At 42.3% G+C, this 20,344-nt stretch overlaps 1 protein-coding gene across 6 annotated transcripts in view; it reads right to left on the minus strand.

The window, feature by feature from the left end:
• GHR (growth hormone receptor) overlaps positions 1–19,997 on the minus strand; it is a 133,235-nt gene extending 113,238 nt beyond the window's left edge. For 2 of the 6 annotated variants that reach the window (XM_061469457.1, XM_061469456.1), the window contains exons 1-2: positions 19,761–19,997; positions 18,732–18,892 (exon numbers count right to left, since the gene is read on the minus strand). Coding sequence is in view for 2 of the 6 variants with exons in the window: in XM_061469453.1 (XP_061325437.1) it covers positions 3,670–3,788 (119 nt within the window). In the remaining 4 variants the exon portion in view is untranslated. Of the gene's footprint in view, positions 1–3,669; positions 3,829–12,536; positions 12,739–18,731; positions 18,893–19,760 lie in introns of those variants that run through there. The other 4 variants (XM_061469455.1, XM_061469458.1, XM_061469454.1 and 1 more) reach the window with 3 other exon arrangements.
• Positions 19,998–20,344: the final 347 nt, after the last annotated feature.

The following is a 20,344-nucleotide window of genomic DNA, read 5'->3' on the forward strand; positions in this document are numbered from 1 at the left end:
GGTATATGCAAAGGAAGACAGGGTGACAGAAAAACATTAGGTGAATGCCACTGCTGGATGATCTATGTTTAACTTTATCCATTCTCTGATAATGGCAATCAAATCAAACCTCAGGTTTCTAAGAGAATAGGAGCAGTAAGAAGGATCAAAGCACAGCTCCCGTCCTTTTTGTAGACAGCGGCAGACCTGGCTGAGACAAGGGTTCAATACTTGATGTCTGTACAGCACTGTGCAAATACAGAGTACTAATGACTGAGAACAAGAGGGGAATGCCATTTCAACCTTGCAACTAAACCTCACCTTCTGGATAAATAAATAAACAATAATTAGTTTATATAGAACTGATGATACAAAGAGTTCAGCAAATTCTGTTCATCTGTTTCTGGACAGCCTTTGGTCAACCTGGACAGAAAATAACATTATTTAATATCCATATAATCTTAATTCCTGGAGCCATCATTACAAGTAAACCTAAAACCACCACCTGCTTTACAAATAAAAAGGCAGACAAGGGTTCTGAGACTTTAATCTCACTCATTCAACCAAATAAAGAAAAAAAAAGAGAAAACTGAGGCCAAATTAATGTTGTGGAGGTTTTTTGTTTGGTTGTCTGGGAGTTTTTTTTTGTTTTGTTATTTTGAGGGGTTTTTTTTAAACTAAATTGATTGCCTCAATCAATAAGTTTCAAAGAACTCTTTTAGTAAAGGCTAGGCGTAGCCAGCAGGTATTACATTAACAGTCATTATCAATTAGGACTTGCTGGGAACAGACCTTATTTACAAAGCAAGAGTTCTGGGAATCTACTCGTGTTAAAAGAGCCTCCGTATTGCTCCAGAGCAATGTTAGCAAAGCTAAGTGCTGCTTCATTAAGCGCAGTGCACACACTTCTTAATGGAGAGCAACTTTAATTGTCTGCAGGAGCTCATCTTCAATACCTAGTGTGGGATATAAGCAATCATGTTAGCAATTTCAGAAATTAGAATAAACATTGGTGTTTCTTTTTCTCCTTGGAAAAAAAGGCAGGACATCATAAATCCAGTCAGTGTGAACTAGACAAACATCCTTCATGGTTAATAAACTCTGACAGCCTTCAGCATATTTAAATGTAGTGAAGGAGGTTAAAAACTGCACAATATTTCATTTTCTGAGAGTTACCTCACATCCTCAATCCTATTCAGACAGGCATCAATCACTCCAAAGTTTATGATGGAAATAGCCAAACACAGGAAAGAAAAAAGGACAAATATTTCTGAGTCATTTTTCTCATTCTCAGTAACTCCTCTTCCCTTCTCCAAACCCCTCTTCCAGCAGAAACAGCCATCAGAAACACACTTATTCAGTCAGCCATACTTTCCAAAAGGTTGTCTTGCTGATTACAAAGCATGCCAGTTACACAAACACAGAAATAATACTGCACCACTGTAGCTGCATTCAACTCAAACCCACCAAGGGGGCCTACTAGCTACAGCTAACAGTCTGCACAGTAAGAACTCAAGCCTGTATTCTGGGCTATCAGGACATGAAGGATTTGGGTTTGGATACAGTATTATGAGCCACAGATCACAAGGATATAACTGGTACCATTCCCTGTGAGAGAAGAATGCTCTAGAATGCTGTTAGTACTTGCACTAAGACATGGAAAAACATGTAAATAAATGTAACAGTGTCTAAGGAGGAAAACATCTTAGGTAGCATAATTAAAAAGGCATAAACCACTCCACTACAATCAACTAAACATAACTGTTTCTCTCTTTAACAGAAGCCATTTTATCACCACCGTGAAGGTGCCTATAAACTGCAATGGGCAAAACTGTTTACCAGCATGGTGTTCACATTTCTCCCAATGGCAAATGGCATTGAAAGTCAGCTGGTTTAACTGTTGCTTAAAGAAACAGTAGAAAGAACAGAGGGCAAGATGATTTACTTTTAAAAGCAGCTTAATTCTGAAATGTTCTGAAATTCCTGTGTTTTGGTAATGTTTGGGTAATGTCCTATTAATCAGGAGCACACTCTCCTGAAATAATTTAACTGCTACTTATTTTAACTGCTGTTTATTTTAACAAGAAAACTATTTTTTTTAATATATAAACAAGGATGAGTCAGTCCTACACAGTAGCTTAACTGCTAAAACTTCCTGTCCCTTCCCTGCACTTGAAACAGCCTGTCCAATAGTTCTATGCTAAAACATGCCCTGTTGCTCTCCCCTACCACTACCCAGACATGAAACAAGCCCTGTTCAGAGACATGCATGCTGTCTCACCCTGCATTAGTGATTTTAGCAGCTGCTTATGCTTAGAAATCTCACTGCATGACTGGGACCTAAGCAGTGTCCATACAGAGACAGCAATTAATACACAACATGTATATCTGGAAGTAAGTTTGCTCACAAGCTGAAAAAGAATATGCAGGAAAAGATGCTGTTCCACTCTCTTCAAGTAGCTGAAGCACTCATACACCAAAGGCATCGAACAGGACTATGTTAAGAAGTTATCTGACTCGCCAAGCTTACCACAGGCATTCAACATTCATGAGTTTGGCTTAAAACTGCACTTAAAAATGACCTTTATTATTTCTTCTGGAGCCTCAGCCTTCAGGAGTCACATCTGAGAAATTCTGTAGGCAACAAGGCAGGCTATAAACTTTCATTAAAAGCAAGAGAAAGGCATACTGCACCTCCTCCTTCAAAATGAAATGTTTTCAGGCATTTTATAGCACTAAGTGTAAGACTGAATCTCTATCAAGATGCCTACACAGACTGGAGTTATACAGGGAGTAAACCAGACAGAATGAACCTTGCTATATGCACTCCACTCTTTTCAGCCACCCCCCAACCCTCTGAAGATGACATTATTAAGAAATTTGCATGACCAAACAGAAAAGGAGGCTATACCCCTGCTCAGGATTTCACAATATTCCAGTGGACAGCATCCTTTTTAAAAAAAAAACAACCTTTTATTGCAGTGAATTGTCTGTAGAAGAAGCTCATACTCTTCACCTCTCAAAAAAACACAAGGCTTCCCTCGATTAGCTTAAGCATAAAGGGTAACACTGCCTTTGTGTACACTCTACTGCTTGGTTTGTAAATTTTTAATTAAATATAAATAGTATTAATTTTCTCCATGTGATTCATTTAGCAAGTTAAAAAGTTCACTTGAATATACAGAATTCACCTAAGCAGCCCATGGTGCAGAGTAATTGTATCTGAGCTGTCACTGTGAAAATGGAATGCAAGTTGATTAACACTGTACAAACAAAAAGCATTGCTCCTCAATACTGAACAGCTTCACCCTCAAAATCTTGTAACAGCCCTTATAATTCGGTACTGACTTCTGTCTCTTCCATCCCCCCCTCCAAACCAAGAAGATAACAATTAAAAGATAATCCAGCACCCAGAGTGGGAGCCCAGCCAAGACAGAGAAGCAGGCTGTTCAATGGAAGCTCACCTTTTGGCACCAAGGTCAATTTCAAATGAAGAAAGAAGCTGTGATGTCCAAGGGAAGGAGATGGGCTGGAGGACAGAGGGGCAGCAAGCTGTGCCAAGGACAGTGGGTGAAGGTCAGGAAATCACTGCTGGTGAGTACTGTCTGCCACAGTCCCTCCCAGCTACCACCCCTTCCCATTCTCCCTACAGGCAGCAACTCCCAGTTAAACCCCACACTCGTATCCTACCTGCCAATCTCCCTTTCTAGGTGTGCACCCCATCCATTCATCATCTTTGGTAATTCAAATATTCCCATCTGCAGTGCTAAAAAATCAGTAACGTGTAAAATGTCCACAATCCATCCCATCAACCGCTCTTACAGCAGAAGAAAGTGATCACCCTCAGCATAATTTGGAAACTGCTCATGTTCGATTTTCTGGGAACAAGCCCTCTGACAGAAAAGGGAATAAACAAGAAAATGTGTACAGGGATCATCTGGAAGCTTAAGGGCAAAACTGCACTGAGTGAGAGCAATGGCCTTGCGTACCCAAAAGTCAACAACCAGATTCCAAGTATTTTGGAATATGAACTCCGTATTTCTTTGGTTAACAAAGTTTACAAACCTGATTTAATGCCAAAGGGAACATTCTCATTTTGCAATAAACCTCAGGGAGAGTAGAAGCCCTTAGAAGGGCTCACCCTTTAGCTGAAGAAAACCAGCCTTTAAGCTTAGGAGCTGTATTGGCAAAGTTTTGTAAGTAGCAGTTCGGGCCAAAGGGGAAACTATACTGTCAGAAGCTTAGTTTTGGCCACTACAGTTAACCCCTCAACCCATGAAAAAAAGCAGTGCCAGGATCTTTACTGACCACAAACCAAACAGGACTTTGAGTGTTTGCTCTCACAAAGGACAGTGCCAGCAGCAGGGCACCAATGCCACACTGTGTGGCCTGTCCTCACCCACAGCAAAATCTAAACCTGTTATGCCCACCCCTAACCTGGAAATGGATTTTGTGTATTTCGCTGAAGCATATTTCAGTCTGAAGCTTCTTCGAAGGCACATTTAATCTAGGCAGTGTTTAAACAAAAAACATTCCAACCCCCACCCGAAAAGCAAAACCCAAATTAAAAAATGATTACATACAGGGATTTCCCATGATTCAACACAGTTTTGTCACTGCTTTATTACAAGATTAAATGTCAGTGTCATGTTCTACCACTGCACAATATAAGTAAGGATTGATAGGCTAGACAGCAGTTTTGCCAAAAAAAAAAACCAAACAACAACAACAACAAAAAAAGGGGCAAAACAGAAAAAGACCAACCAAAAAAAAAAAAGAAGAAAAAAATTTGTGTTTGTGGTGAACCACAAACTGAATGCGAGTCAATGATAAATTCCCATTGTCTCACAGGCACCAGGAATGCCGCAGTGATTAACGGGAGCAGCACACGCAAGAGAGGTGATTAGTTGCTCCACTCCCAGGACTACATACACCACTTTCCCTTTGGGCTGCTTCTCCCTTCTCCTTTCCAGCGCTGTTGCCAAACAAAGAGTGCGCAGAAGGCGGCAGTGAACATACGCTGTTTGGAAAACCTGACTAGCAGAGAAAGGTTTAGAGTGGCTTACAGAAGAGATGAGACACATTCTGGAGAGCAGGAGAAGGGAGGCAAGCCCAAAGCCTTGCAGCCTGGAGAGGCTGTTGCAGAGGAAGCAGCACTTGACTTGCTGTGGCTGTGATGCTGTCATGAGCACTGACTGCAGCGAAGAAGGCTTGTTAATTAACTTTCCAGCTAGGAAATTAAGCAAAGCAAAACGCCCTTAAGAGCTGCAGAGCCTCCGCAGACCCTGTGGAGCTCACTTGGCGCAGCTTGCTCTGGGGCTCTGCTCTCCCATCTGCATGAGGGGTGACAGCTTCCCTGACACACTGCACACTCTTTCAAGGACAGAGAGATGTGTCCCCCACTCAGTGTCTAACATGGTATCAACAGCATCACGCCTAGCATAATCCTTAACCAAGATTGTTATCTTCTACACTTAATACCTGGCAACAGTAAATAATCATTTAGTAAAATTCTATCCGTTTCAATGCATTTTAATATCCTCATAAACATCATACGAACAATGGCTTAGCTATAAAAGAAAACTGACAGCAGTTAGCCTAACAGCAAAAAACAATTCAGTAGCAGATCCTTTCTGTGTGATGGAAAAAAAAAAAAATAATGAGTTGGCTCTATTCATACTGCTATATAATCCTACAGGAGGACTGTTCTATTCTTATTATTTCTAGTCAATTTGTATCATTTTATGCAATACAAAATAAAACATATTTTGATTAATTTGAATATACTTGAGAATATTCAAACTTATTATCTGAATTTATTTGAAATTACTTCTGTTTGGCAGTTTTCAACTCCCTGAAATCATGCTTCAGACTGATAAATTTGTTTTTAATTAAAATGTGTTTAACCAGCCCAGCATTTGTAAGTTATATAGTCCCAACTACTTCTAAGAGATGAAACTATTAGTCTAAGTCTATTTCAACCCAAAAGATTTAACTGGCTTGGCTTCTTGAACACTTGTGGGTTTTTTCCTCCAGAAAATACCACTTCGCTTTCCTCAGTCAGAGGCAAGCTTATAATGAAAACCCTGTATACGTCACAGAAGAGACTAATTATCTTCACTTTAAATTGAATATTCATACCTCACCAGGCTGTGTTCAAAATTCCCTTAAACACTCGGATTTCATAAAAATACTTTCCTACAGCTATTTTAGCAGGGCACAAAGAGGCAACTAATACTGGGGAGTGTCAGCAGGCATACAGCCAACAAAAAACGCATTACAAGCACAAGTAAACAGCACACAGTGCAGCTGCATGTGACTGTATTTGTTTTGTTCAGCACTATAAATTATCCTGCCATTCCCGAATGCCGCCTGACAGTTCTCTGGGGCAGGTATCTTCGTATTTATTTAGCATAGTTGACTGAATTGCAAACTATGGATAAGGCACTGTATTAGTAATAAATTATTGTCCCCTGCAGCAAAAGCCTGCTCCCGTTTATCACAGCATGGCACATACCAGGGAAATTCTGCACACAGCACTGAAGAGCAGGGACTAAACCAAGGTGGCTGAATTACGGTCTTATGCTTATCATAATTGGTAGAACCTCTACAGAAGGTGACTAATTCAGGTATTTAGCGCAGATACCTAATATTACACCATGTGAATACTCTTCAGCAACTTTAACAAACTTACGAGGTATCACCCAGAGAGACCAGCCACCATTTGGTCGTATTTCCCATCTACTGCTACAACTAAATCCTGCCCAACATTTGTCTTTGATTGCAATGCCTTTGCTGTAGAGCTCTCAGATTCTTTTTCCATGACAACAAACCTTTGAGTCGCACAATGAACCTGGGCCACCTTGCAGGTGACAGAGCAGATCCCAATGGCCACTTTGTCCTGGGGCTCCAGCTGCCCAAAAGGTTTCCTCTAGCCCCAGCCCTGCAACAACGCTGGCAGCATGTGGTACATGGGGCTGTCAATAGGTAGCTTCATGCCTAGCCAAAACCAATCTGGCTGTGACCTGCTGCCAAAAGGAGCTCTCTTAACCCTTCTTGATGCCACAGGCTCCCAGCCTCTCCTGCTACCCCAGCAGCTGTGGGACAAGTTGCATCAGTCCAGCAAAAAACCTGCTCCCAGCCAGGAAGGCAGCTCAGGCACCCTAAACCGCAGTGTATGCTACAGCCCCCATGGCAGAGACACAAGAGGCGTCCCAATTAGCCAACCTTATGTACGAAATGCCTTCAACTTCCAGCCACAGCCTTCTAATGTATTTCACATCTATCCTAAGCTGCCTGTGTACTGAGATGTGCTCCACAAAGCTGTACCACTCCTAATTGTGGTGAGCCTGAAGATTTACTTTCAGAGTCAGGAACCACAGCTATTTTGGGAGACAATAGGTTTCTGATACTCCAGCACACTTTCAGGATAGTCAACTGACAGTCAACAGAGAATAAAATCCCAAGAAACAAAGGGAATGCCAGCTGGGAAACTCAATTTTTCACTGATTCAGTTTCTATTTACCACCAGCTTCAGGAGAGTTATTGTAGCTCGCTAGTAGCTTATCTCAAGGGTAGGAACCGAAAATTTGCTTCTGTGTACATTAATAAATTTGTATGTATAAAATCTGGTATGCAAACACCACAGTTTCCTTTGGTAAAACACGATGCAGCATACAGAATACCTGCAGGGGAAAATCACACACTTACATACTCTGAAAACAACCAAATATGCTTAATGACTAATTTCCAATATGAAATTTAATAGTCCTATTCCTTCAGGACAAAATGCTTGCTGACAATAAGGGACAACTTTTTCAGAGAGGAACAAGTTAATGCATCTGCACGTGTGTTTCTCCCAACAGTTTTACCCCTCACAGAATATTATTTTTTTGTTGTTAGCCTAATTATGGAAGCATTTCAGCTGTGTTTTTAAAGAAAAATCATCAAATATATTTTCCTGTCTACAAAACACCCAGGAACATGCCAAAAAGTAATTAGAAATAACATGCATATAATGACATGTGAGCTGCAAGTATTCAGTTTTTAGTCTGGAAAATGAAACACGACAATGGATATGGAATGCTTTTGCTCCAGTTCTTTTATGCATAGCTGGCATGACTAATTTGAAAAATAAGAGAACATGTGTCAATCTACTTTTCAGGCAGAGTTCAGACAACAGAAAAATTAAACAGAGGAAAGACGATCACACTAACCACTCCAGGTGTCTACATTAACTTTGCAGGGCAAGACCCAGCACATCAGAGGGCCTGTGGGCAAGTCTCCACAAGGAGACTGGTTTGTACTTGAGGCCTGTCTGAACCCAGGACAAACACCCATGAAATACAAACAGCACCTAGCTTATTACTAATTCCTAGACTACATAAAAATGAAGAGCATAATACGTTCAAACAACACCCAAACACTCAACCACTCAACCAAGTAGTCCCCTGTTCTAACAGAGAAAAAAAAAAAACAAAACAAAAAAAACTCCTCCCCAAAAGAAAAAAATCCACAAAAAAACAAACAAAAAAAACCAAACAGAACAGCTGTGGTGGTTCTGCTAGGGTTTGGAAACCAGTGCCATGAGCACAGACTCTGAAGGCTCATGTCTGGTTGAGGTTTCTGAGCTCACTGCAGAGCCTCCCTTGCTGTCACGGCCAGGACTATGGCCCTGTTCCTAGCCACAAGCTGCATATCGCTTCCAGGAGCTACTGCTTGGGAAATGCAGCCCAAATCTTTCACTCCAATCCTACATCCTATGCTACAATCCCTTTTCCACAGCTACATTAAATTCCCAAATAAATGATGTTGTATGCATTCCCAGAGTTAACAGGATAGGTGAGAAACACTTCCCTCCAAAACAGCATACTTACCTGCTTGTCATTCAAACTGGAGGGTAGTCCACAGAGTATTAATATCCCCCTACAACAACTGGACTGATACTTGACTTCGAATAATTTCAGAAAACTAATCCCCCCGGTTCTGACTGATGGTCTCTCTCATTCAGCATCTGGCAACAAGTGATTCCACTGCGTAATCTTGGTAAAACTTGGAGAGCTTGTTTCAGATTTCCTTCACAGCTTCTCAATGCACCGCTGTATTAACAGCTGAAGATGAAACATTATTTTTGTGTGTCTTCTTAATTCCATGGTAATTAATTTTAATGGTCCATGGTGGCATTTCTTTACAGTTTCAACTTTTGCTTCAATTCATTGCAATTAAATGACTGTGTTCTACACAGTGACTTGCTGGTAGTAAGAGGAAGAAAAGCAGCCTTCATTTAATGTCCATGGCTACATCTCTGAGCCAAAGAGTGGACAGAAATACTAATGCTAGGTAAAATGCACCCGAAGTTTGTAAAGCCATCTGCAGAAAGCTCCCTACTTACAGCCCAGTAAGGTACTGCATCACTCCTCAAAAGGAGTTGCCAGGATGGCTTTGAAAGCATTATCCCTCACTACCCAGACATACAAGGGTCTGCAAAGAAGTCCTTGAGGGAATATGAGCAGTTCCATTTGTTTTTACTGTTCTGAATGACAAAACATAATAAATGGCATTAGTCCTTCTTGGTACTAACTGAAGTGCTCTAAGACAAAGGAATGAATGGTAAGACCAGTAGGGGTCAAAAGTCAGGGCCTAAAGCCAGAGCTGACAATAAACAGCTATTTATAATGCAGAACATCGAAAAAGGTCCATGGTGTCCACTTAGAAGTGCATACCTTCCATGCTTCATCTACTGTGTTAGAGCTACCATCTACTTCCATGTCTCAGCCCCTTAATGCATCCCAGAAAGCTTATGCAAAATAAAGAATGCTAGCCTGTTCAACATACTTTCAGTGCTTTTTTGTTATTGCTTTCCAAATGTCTGAATTCATCTGGTATTGTTTACACTATTTTGGCACCTACAAATGATAAACAGCCACCTGCACCATGAACTGCACCAAGCAAACAAAATGCAGATTAACATTTATCTTTCCCCAGAAGATGCCTTATTACTGTCCAGTTATTGCCATAATGAATACGGTTGCTTGTTCAGGCTTCCTGCTATTCTCTATTAACAAGTTTCCACCTCCACCAGTGCTGCATCTCCCCAGCTTCTGCAGCTCTATTCTTTTACTGATGCTTAACACAAGGACTTTACCATCTGCTGCTTCTCCTGCACTGGTATCAGAGGAAACCAATTGCTGAGTTCACATACATTAGCTTGAACTCACAAGGACTTCAATTTCTGCTTGGCAGCACCCCAGGGAGAAGGACTGGGGAGGAATTGGGGATGGCACACAGGCAGGCGTGATCGCAGGCTGCTGAATGGGTGATTGAAGCCGCAGCTGCCGAACCCTCCGGCCAAGCTCAGCTCAGCACTCTTCTTGAGCTGTCTTTGACCTGTGTTGTCTGAATGCGCTCCACAAGCCAGCTTGTGAATAAGTGTGCTGCTTCTGACAGGGAACTTTAATATCACTCTTGAACAGCACCCATCTGTATTGTTAAGGTAGGAAGCAATCAGAGCATCCTGAGAATACCAATCTACTAGGATTACGTCCCATAAAAGAAGTATCTTTCAGTGCTTCCATGCTTCCTCTAAGCCACACAATTGAGAAAATCCTACCCAAAACTGAATGTCAACTTTCATTCAGAAGAGCTGGAACGAAGTGCAGGAAGTAGCTTTGCTAGGTGTATTAATTATAACAATAACATGAGGCTCAATGTAGATTCTATAAAACAAAAAACACGCAAGTTGATACATGTTCCTTCTTTAGGGATTGTTCTGTTAAAGATGTCTGCAATTTGACTATACACCCAGTAAGCTGTGGATCAGCATTCTGGTATTTGCCTTTGCCATTTATTTAATATGACTGCTTAAGAACAGCCAGAAGAAAGTAAGACACACTCCTATCCAAGCCTCTGCAAGTAATATACCTACTTCTTCCTCACGGCCAGTATTGACACTGACAGAGCAGAGATTAAAAGCATTCCTCCCTCCCCTCTCCACCTTTGCCTCTGCACCCTGTCTGGCAGGCCAGGTCACAGTAACTTTTCCACAGAATAAGTCAGTAACTGTAATGAATGAATGAATGTCACTTAGTAGGTTACAGAGACACAGGCTGCCAGACAGCTTATGAAAAATATAAACATTATTTATGTTGTTATATACTGTAAACATAAGGAATTTCTAAAATAGTTTGTACCACACTAGAAAGTGTCTAAGGATTCAAACTTGAAATCCACTGACTAAGACTATTTAGCTCTTGGTCTCAGCTGAGCAAAGGTTTTGGCACATGGCTCCATGAGCAGAGGAGTCTGGCCACCCCCAATGGAGCAAACAAAAAGCCCTAAGAACAGACAACTGTGTGACCTGCTGATCCAGAAGCCACAGCTAAGGTCACTGCTGTGTAGCACTGCTCAGTGTGAATAGGAATGAATGTACTTCTTGTACTCACTTTCAAGATATCTGGTCAGTGCAGGTGACTGACACGTAGACAGTAGGAGAGATGATTGCTCTTTTACCCTTAAGTGCAAGCTTCTGCTTCACACAAACAGGATTACCAAGCCACAGCCTATTGTCACTCCTTGGCAAGAGCCTTGTAAAATTGGTTTAAAAACTCCAGACAAAAAAAAAAAAACAACTAGTGAGAGACACCTATTCTGTTTCATTTCTAACAAGAAATGGTGCCAGTCATTTTTATTGACATCTTACCTTTCCCACACACACACTTCAATAAATGAAAGCGTACAATACAAACAGTATGTGTACTAACTGCTCATATACAAAATTAGCAGGTGAAAGACTTCAGTTTTTGATGCAAAAATACCATTTTTCTGTTCCTGTATTTTATGAGCTGCTGCACTGACAGGCTCACACGAAACACTGCAACCAGTATGCCATTTGGAAAGCACAGCAATGCAAGCCTCTGGCAAAACGACATCTACGCTACCAAAACCATTTCTACTCCTAACACAGCTTTATCCATGAAGTGTCATAATTTCTACAGTAGTATTAATTAAAAAGTCTATAAAAAAAAAGGCAGTATGAGAAGGTCCTTCTGGGCGCAATTCAAGTTTTACTTTAATTTTTTAATCATCTTGAGGGTTTTGGTTTCTTACTGTGTTTTAGTCCAGTCATCTCAAATATCCTTAAACAAATCATTACACTTGCTCTTAAGCATGCCCTTTTGATTACTGGTCACATTATGTCAGGTTTTGAAGACACTGGAATCAAATAGCTTGGAGTCTGTAACTCCAGTCTTCCCAACGTTCCTCAGGCTGTCATGTCCTAGTCTTTCTACATACACATATTCTGTTTTGTTCCAGAAATCATCCAAAATCTGTGTGCAGTCACTGGCTCCTGATCCCTCACATCATAAAAACTCCTTTTCATTTCTGCATGATTTAGTAAATTGAAACACCTGTAGAACATGTTCACCCATTGGGGAAAACTTCCCTCTTCTACTCTGAGATCTCGTGATTAACTGGGCTACCAGGTTCCTTAGGCTTGAAATAACATTCAAATGATAGACCAAAATTTCTTAAAAAATGAATTACACCTGAAATCATACCTCAGCATACAAAGCAGGAGTATGATGACAGAAATGGAAGCTCTGTATGACGATTTCCATTTTCTTCAATGTCAGTGTAAACCACTAATCAGGAGTCACCCATCCTTCTAAATCTTATGTTCTTTATTTTTGACAGATGGGACTTCATATTATCACTGGATCCATTAAGCGTCCTTGGGCTCTTACAGGGAGAGCCCTCTGCCTTCAGTAGTAGAATGGGAGAGGAAAAGAGAGCTAAAATTATTTTCACAATACTTGTGGTTACTTCAAGAAAGCATTAACTTTTTTGTAATTGGAAAAAAAGCAACAGAACAGGCAGCAACAAATGCATGGGTACAACAGTAAACAGAATTACTTTTTCCATCATGGCATTAAGTGCATTCACCTATGCCACAAGCAGTATCAAACGTCCAAGGGCACAATACATTGCTTAGTTCCCTTGTATGTCAGATACAGGTTCTACAGTTATACGCAGTAAGGCTGAAATATCAATGATGTGTAAAGGATCTTCATGCAAGTATTCTTGCTTTCCTCCTTGCTCTGGTGTCAGGCAGGCCCCTAGTATCACTTAAACCGGTAAATACCATCCTTCCTGCCATCACCGCCAGCATACCTGTGGTCAGCTAAAGCCTGAAGACTGAACAGGCTTTAAACTGTAGTTAAATCACTTTCGTGTGACTTGTGGTGGATAAATTGCATGCACTGAAAAAAAGTGTGTCTGGACCCAGTACAATCAAAGAAATCCATTTTCTCAAAGCTACCTATTATTTCAATGAAATTAGCTATTCAAGCAAAAAAATAAGAACCAGCAGTAATGAGGTTCTGCTTTACAACAGTGGCTGCTTTTTATGAAATGGTTTCTGAACTGATATGGCCACCCTTATTAAATACACCTAAGTGCAGAAAGATACCAGAGCTCATCACATGGTTCCACAAAAATAGTCTTCCTGCCAGGGAGGTGGAGGGGCAATTTCTTCATCCCAGGCTGCAGTCTCTCAATGCCGTACACGCTGTCCTGCACCAGCAAGACTGGCTGGCATACAGGCAGCCAGCAGTGACTGTATCATGTAACAAGCATCTCTCCTGTGCAGTGTTTGTTACCACCACCCAGCAAGAGTGAACCGAGGGACTCACTGCTGCTCTCCAAAGGTCAAAAATCATAGCTAACAAGCATAAAACACCGTCTTGCACACTCTCTCAGATCCTATTGCAGTGAAGTTGCAGCCAGGAGTAAGAACAGCTCACCCACGTGTACTGGACCAGCAGGCTGGCACTGTCTGGAATGAGCATAAGTCAAGTCTGGAAAGTTTTAGTTGTATGTGTTTCAGTTACATGTGTGGATGAGCCAAAAACTGCAAATAGGTTCAAGAAAAACGAACAGGATGTCCCTCTGCATGTTGCAAATCATTCCTTCTGGAGGCTCAACACACAAGCATGTCCCTAATGTGTGCCCTACAAAAGCCAGGGCTCAACCCGGCAGACCAAAGCTCCAGCAGAGCTCACTGGGCTTGATCCGCACATGCTGTGAAGTAAAGATGGGCTCGTGGAGTCCTGACCATGCTCTATTCTGCCCTATTTAACATCTGACTTGGAGCTGCTCTCTGTCTAAATTCAGTCACAGTCATTACAAAAGCAATGATTTCTTGGGGGTTTCTTTGCAAGTTCTATAGCATCCCCCAGACAGACCTTACTGGGCTCAGCCACAAAAAGTAATCAAAGCCAGAGGTACAGCAGCTCACTGCTTCTAATTGCTTTTCTCCTCTAAATCCTCACCCCAGACCTTCCTTACTCTAGGCAGAACATAAAAGCTTGGTCCCAAATGTAATCACAATTAGTCTTCTTCAACTCATGCAAACAAAGCAAAGCAAGGGACAAGAACCACCATCTAGAAGAAATCTTTCTTTTCATTTACTTTTCACAGCATCAGATAAAGCCACTAGGAATCTCATTAAGTCAAAACACCAAACAGTTCAAGCTTTTTTCTTGGATGAAAACAGTATGCAAGGCATTGCTCAAAACAATTATAAAGTAGGTTCACAACACAGTTCTTGGGTAAACACAATTTAATAAGCATTCAGTACCAAATTCAAACAGTATTTGCAGTCACGCGATAAAGAAGAGCCGTCTCCACCAATTCATTCTCAAGTTAACACTGCCATAAATTCCTACATGTGTGTGAAAAAGGCAGGCAAAAAAAAGAAAAAACATGAATTACAGCAGAAACCAGCCTGCTAGCTGAACATTTGAGAGCAGCTGAGAATAACGCATGCCATTCATGAAGTGAAGCAAAAACTGACAAACATGCTCATTTAACCGAGACAGATGAAATAAAACTTACTGGTTCTTTCAGCCTGTTTCTCCTGGCCTGCAGCCTCTCTTTCATGGTCAAAGTATCCCTACCAAATCCTCAAACTCCAACAAGGACAAAACGGAATTATTTGGCTGTATCAGTAATGCTGTAGGGATGAATGACGTACAGATTAAACCCCAAAATTGCTGCATACTGGTCAGGCACACAAACTTCTGTTCACAGAACTAACATCAGGACTGTTTCTACCTCCAGGGTACGATCAGTGCTTCCTAAACATCTATTGGAATACGGGGCCAGGCCACTTGGACTTAAACAAAGCCAGCATTCTACAGGTGCAGCAGATTTTCTAGATTAGAAACAGCCACTGGATGTCTCTAACTGGAGAAGAGCAGGTAAAAATACTTCTGCTCTCTGCAAGTTCTAGGTTGGCCAGACTTGAACCAGCACCATGGCAAAAGCTAGAGTACTGAGCGACTGTATGAGGCTGCCCAGGACCACAACACCACAACAGCCTGGGGTGCAAATGAACAGCAAAGGCACAGTGCCGGAACAGCTCCTGGTAATGTCAGGATTTGATTATTCTCTCACTGAGGGTCAAGTTTTACCAATCTCATTTTCCCCTGAGGCAGTCAAACTTCAAACTCAATTTAAGTGCCTGAATGATACAACATGATGGTTGTTACTAATAACTGAACTCTTTCCAGCTGCCCCTCAGAGCTGGTGTGTGCTAGCTGCTGACAAATCTGTATTGCACGAAATTACTCTGTAGCACATCTGAATACTACTTTATGTTTGGACTGACTACTTATGAATGGAGTCTGAAGACTGTAATGGATTTATGACAGTATTATGGCAGCTTCTGAAGTTCTAAATGTTAATTATCTCCACCCCTATTATTGCCCAGTGTTTAAATGGTATCCAAATGCAACTGATTATTCATATTTATGTCTTCATACATCATCTTTGTTCTAGGATTATGAGCAGTAAGCTTATTAAGCAATGAGAGACAGAAACCTTCTGCCTTAATGTGTGTAAAGCTGGTGAAACATACACTCTTTGCACGTTCTGAGTTCAGTTTCCCACATTACACACCCACTTTGGTAGTCACCTGTGCTTGATGCACAGGCCTAACAAGTCTGGCACTTGAGATACCCTAATGCTGTGTCTCTGGCTACAGAGAAGGAGAAATGGGAAACCATAACTCCCTTCACATCAGGAGAATGGGTGCTGTGTTAACTCTCTTGATGCAGAGTTTACAATTTCTGCTAAATTTACCAGAGCTCTGTATCCTCCCATCAGCGTTCCCCAAAGTTCATGGTCTTCACCACATCTCCAGCAGCCCTGTGTGACCTTCCCTCATGACCATGATCCCATGAAGTGGATCCCTTCCACAAAACATAACCACTAGCTTGGACATGTAGCAGGACAATAGACTACGCTAAAAATAGGAGTCTCTTAATTACTCAAAGTTAGAAAACTGAGCATGATTTAGAAAGTAGAGATGTCAGCATCACGGTCAGTGGTTTTTTTTGGAAAGTCAAGATGTGATTAACATGGTAAAGTATGAACAGCATGACAAATTAATTTTTAAAGTTCACAAATGCTTGATTACTACTATAATCCTTCAGCTATTGAGTGGGTAACAAATGAAGTGGGACAACCTTACTCCTGAAAAGTTACTCTTTGTACACATGCATCCACGCATTTAACAGAAGTATCTCATGCATCAGTGACTTGAAGCAGAAGGCTGGATAATGCTGTTTTCCAGCTATTATTCCTTCAGTAAAAATAATTTTAATTGTTCTCTATACACTCACAACAGCATGCCTCTGAAATTCTCAGGTAACAGTAAGGAACATTACCTTGTTTAGTTAAATCCCATCCTATAACAAATCACCCTGCTACTGTGAACTGTTTCTGAAGTTTATATTAAGTTATAATTAAAGAAGCTTCTGGTGATGAGTTTCAGTTGAATACCTGTTTTCTAACATACAGTATATGATCATGCTTAAATTAATTTTTATTTCATAATCTGCAGTAAATGTGATATGGACAACATCTATCTCTGTCAGGAAACAGCCTTTACAATTAACTGGGAATAAAACTGTTTCTCATTCATTAAAAACCAGCTCTTTGGTAAAATGATGATCATAAATTTATATTATGTGTACACAAACACCTCATACAAAGAATTTAAACTGGGATTTCTCTTGAAATAAACAATTTGAGCACAAAGTGTTCCTTCAAGTCCTGACATAAATCTGTTCCTGCCAAGCTAGTATCTCACTGCGTCAACCTTTCCCCTTCGCCACAACTGTAGAGGCAGCCCCACTACCTCTCTGCCTGCTTACCTCACACTGTCCTCCTCCCAAATTTACCATTCCAGCTCTGTTGGGCCTGCCATCAGATATATAAAAATAAAAAAGATCCTTTTAGTTAAAAGGAACCTAATCCTCAAGCTAACCCATCATTTCGGGACACCCATGTGGACTAAGCAGACACATTACTGCACTGCTGGTATCCTTGCCCTTCCTTTCCCCATCAACTTTATCTCCTCTTCTTGTTATTTCTACCATTTTATTTATTTGCAATGCTCTAAAAAATGTTTTGGCACCTACCTTAAGATTGCAAGAGCTTCACCTGGGCTGAATGCAAGTGCTGTCATGCCTAATAAATTTTTTTTGTTGTTTTTTTAAAATCAGGGGAAAAAAAATAAATCAAAGCATCTCTGCCTACTTTGCTTTCTCAATGAAAAATATTCACAGCTTCTATTTTGCCGATGGAAATCTGCTATTTCAAATAAGATACATGACGTTATATTTATTCAGCTCGATGATCCCATTAGTAGTGGAAGATAAACACTAGCTTTGATAAAAAAAAAACCAAACCAAACAATTTCTGCAGCAAAAGGAAGTTTCATTTGATAGGAGCAAGGGCTACCTTGAGTTTATATACACATTAACAGAAATGTGCATATGGTCAAGGGAAGAGACACTATGAGTGACAGTTAAACCCTAAAGGACCAATATATATATATAGGTACATATATACACATATTGGTGTATATTTAGCATATTTGCTCCATCTTGAGATCATGGAAAAGAAAGTTACCATCCCAGAAATAGGGAAATGGCATCAAAGATTAATCTGATGTTTCCTTACTGGAAATGGGCACAACAGGTCACATACTGACTGAAGCAGCATGTGCTACTGTAGAACTGTGCAGAATCGAGCTCTGTATGTCTCCCCAGTGTTACGTATTTGCATGGTGCTGCCCTGTGCTGTGCAGATACATCAACACAGGGAGACAATGAAACGTCCCATGGTAATGGAAACAACGCTTGACCACCCTTGGAGAATCTGACTCCAAAATATCTGCGGAGGTATCCATGACTTCACTATACATTTGAGTAAGTTTAAACAATTATTTTCATATATTTAATAAAAGTACCACTACCATTACTGGCAATTTTAGAAATTACCCCTCAGAAACATTGCAAGCTCTCTGGTTTGCCAGTCTTTTATAATTATTAAAACACACTAACATCCCAATTAACACAGTAAGCAGCAATTCTAGTAATGCGAGACTGAGATGTGGTAGAGATGAAAGACACCACATTCCTATTTAAACATTTCAATCTGTCTGAATAACTTTCAGTAACACTTGTATCTACCACTCTCAGCCACAAAAAAAAATCTCAACTATCTACTCTAATCTCAATATTTAAAATAGCATCTTTTAAATAAATACCAGTATTCAAATGAGTCTTAACAAATCTCCTTATATTGATTTTATTCCTAACTACATTTTCATCGTTGGTATGAGCAATCAAGTGTATGCTACAGCTAAGAGTCTCTCGGATTTAAGTTAAGCAGCTCTTTACCTGGTAACTAACTTCAATTTCTCCCACCAGCAAACACTTCCTTAAAGCATTTATAGAACGGGATCCAACTCAAGCGGAGAGCTACGGTTTTAATTGCTTCATTCTTATTTCCGATTTAATCATGAACATAAGGATGACCAGGTGCGGATCTTTTGTAGCTGCTACACAAGGAGGAAAGTGAAGCTGTGACTGAATACGTTAATAACACACGAGATTCTGAATGAGATACACACTACTGAAAAAATAACTAATGCACATCCACTTACTCGATCTCGAGAAATAGCCCGTGAGTTTGTAATTGATATCACTGAAGACGTTGCTGTGAGAAAACACCAGTCACTGCTCCGCAGTAACACCCACTGCTCTCCATACTTATCATACTTATGGTCAGAGTATCTGCAGTATTTTGTCTTTAAAAGTATTCTCTCCGTTTTTCCCCGTGCAGCAGGTAGGGCAGACCACACACTAAGATCAATTAGTGATGGCATGAAAAGTTTAAAAAGAAGGGGGGGGAGGTTGAGGGAGAGTTTGTATAAACTGGAATAAACCACACAGACGGGAAACTCCGATCAGGTCTGTGGCACAGGGAAGACCGAGGAGCTGGCAGCTCACCTTTTTTAAAAAAGCTCTGCTTTTCTTTTTCAGTCCAAGCGGGTACAGGAAAGGTTTTCCCGAAGAACACCGTTTCCCCAGACCTCCCAGGCCGCGTTTCCCTCCCCCTCCATCCCGCGCTGCACAACGGGTCGCACAACTTTCATCCCCAGCCGCGGGACCGAGCCGTGCCGCAGCTCGCTCCCGCTTGCCACAGCGCGGGGCCAGCACCGGGTCCGCCTGCCCAGCCAGCGGGACACGCCGTGTGCTCCCTCTGGCTCCGCGGCCGCTAGGGCCGTTCACAAACCCCGGGCGAGAACCGGGGAGGGGCAGGCGGAGCCCGACAGCAGTCAGACGCTGCGAGGAAGCCTCCTCACAGCCTCCCGGCGCTGGATGGGGCGGGCGGGACAGGGCGCGGGGCCGCCACCTGGTACTCACCGACTCGCTCGGAAACTTCGCCCAAGTTTCGGCGGGGCTGCGGGCGGCGGCGGGCGCGGCCCCCCTCGGCGGGCGCCGGCACCATCAGAGCGCTTCAGCGAGGGGCCGCCGCGGCGGCGGCGCCGCCGGGCATCGCGCTGCGTCCGCCCCCAGCCGGCCCCAACTTCTGAGGCAGCAACGACCGACAGCACCGAGCGAGGGCGGCCCGGCGCCGGGCTGAGCCCGCACCCCTCCCGCGGGGCGGGGCGAGAGGCCGGGGTCACAGCCCACCCTACTCCGCTCCCCGTTCGGCGGCAGCGGCGCTGCTTTCCTCCTCCTCCGCCGCCTCTCGTGCCGGGGCGCGGGGTGTTTCGTGACTGCCCCCTTCTCCTCCTCCTCCTCTTCTTTCTCCTCCTTCTTTCCCCCCTCCCCCCATGGCCGCCGCGCCCCAATCACCGCCGGCTGTGGCTCCCCGCCGCTGCTGCGGAGGGGAGGGAGGGGGTTGGGACAGGCGCCGCGCCACGGTGAAGCGTCTGCCGGGGCGGGGCGCCGGGGCCCCCTGCCCTGGGGCACTTTCTCTGCTCCACGAGGCTCCGTCTAGGGGG

The sequence above is a fragment of the Pezoporus flaviventris genome, unplaced genomic scaffold (genome assembly GCF_033815535.1).
Source record: "Pezoporus flaviventris isolate CSIRO_AGI_PZ_B2104156 unplaced genomic scaffold, CSIRO_AGI_Pfla_v1 ptg000057l, whole genome shotgun sequence".
Classification (NCBI taxonomy): domain Eukaryota; kingdom Metazoa; phylum Chordata; class Aves; order Psittaciformes; family Psittacidae; genus Pezoporus; species Pezoporus flaviventris.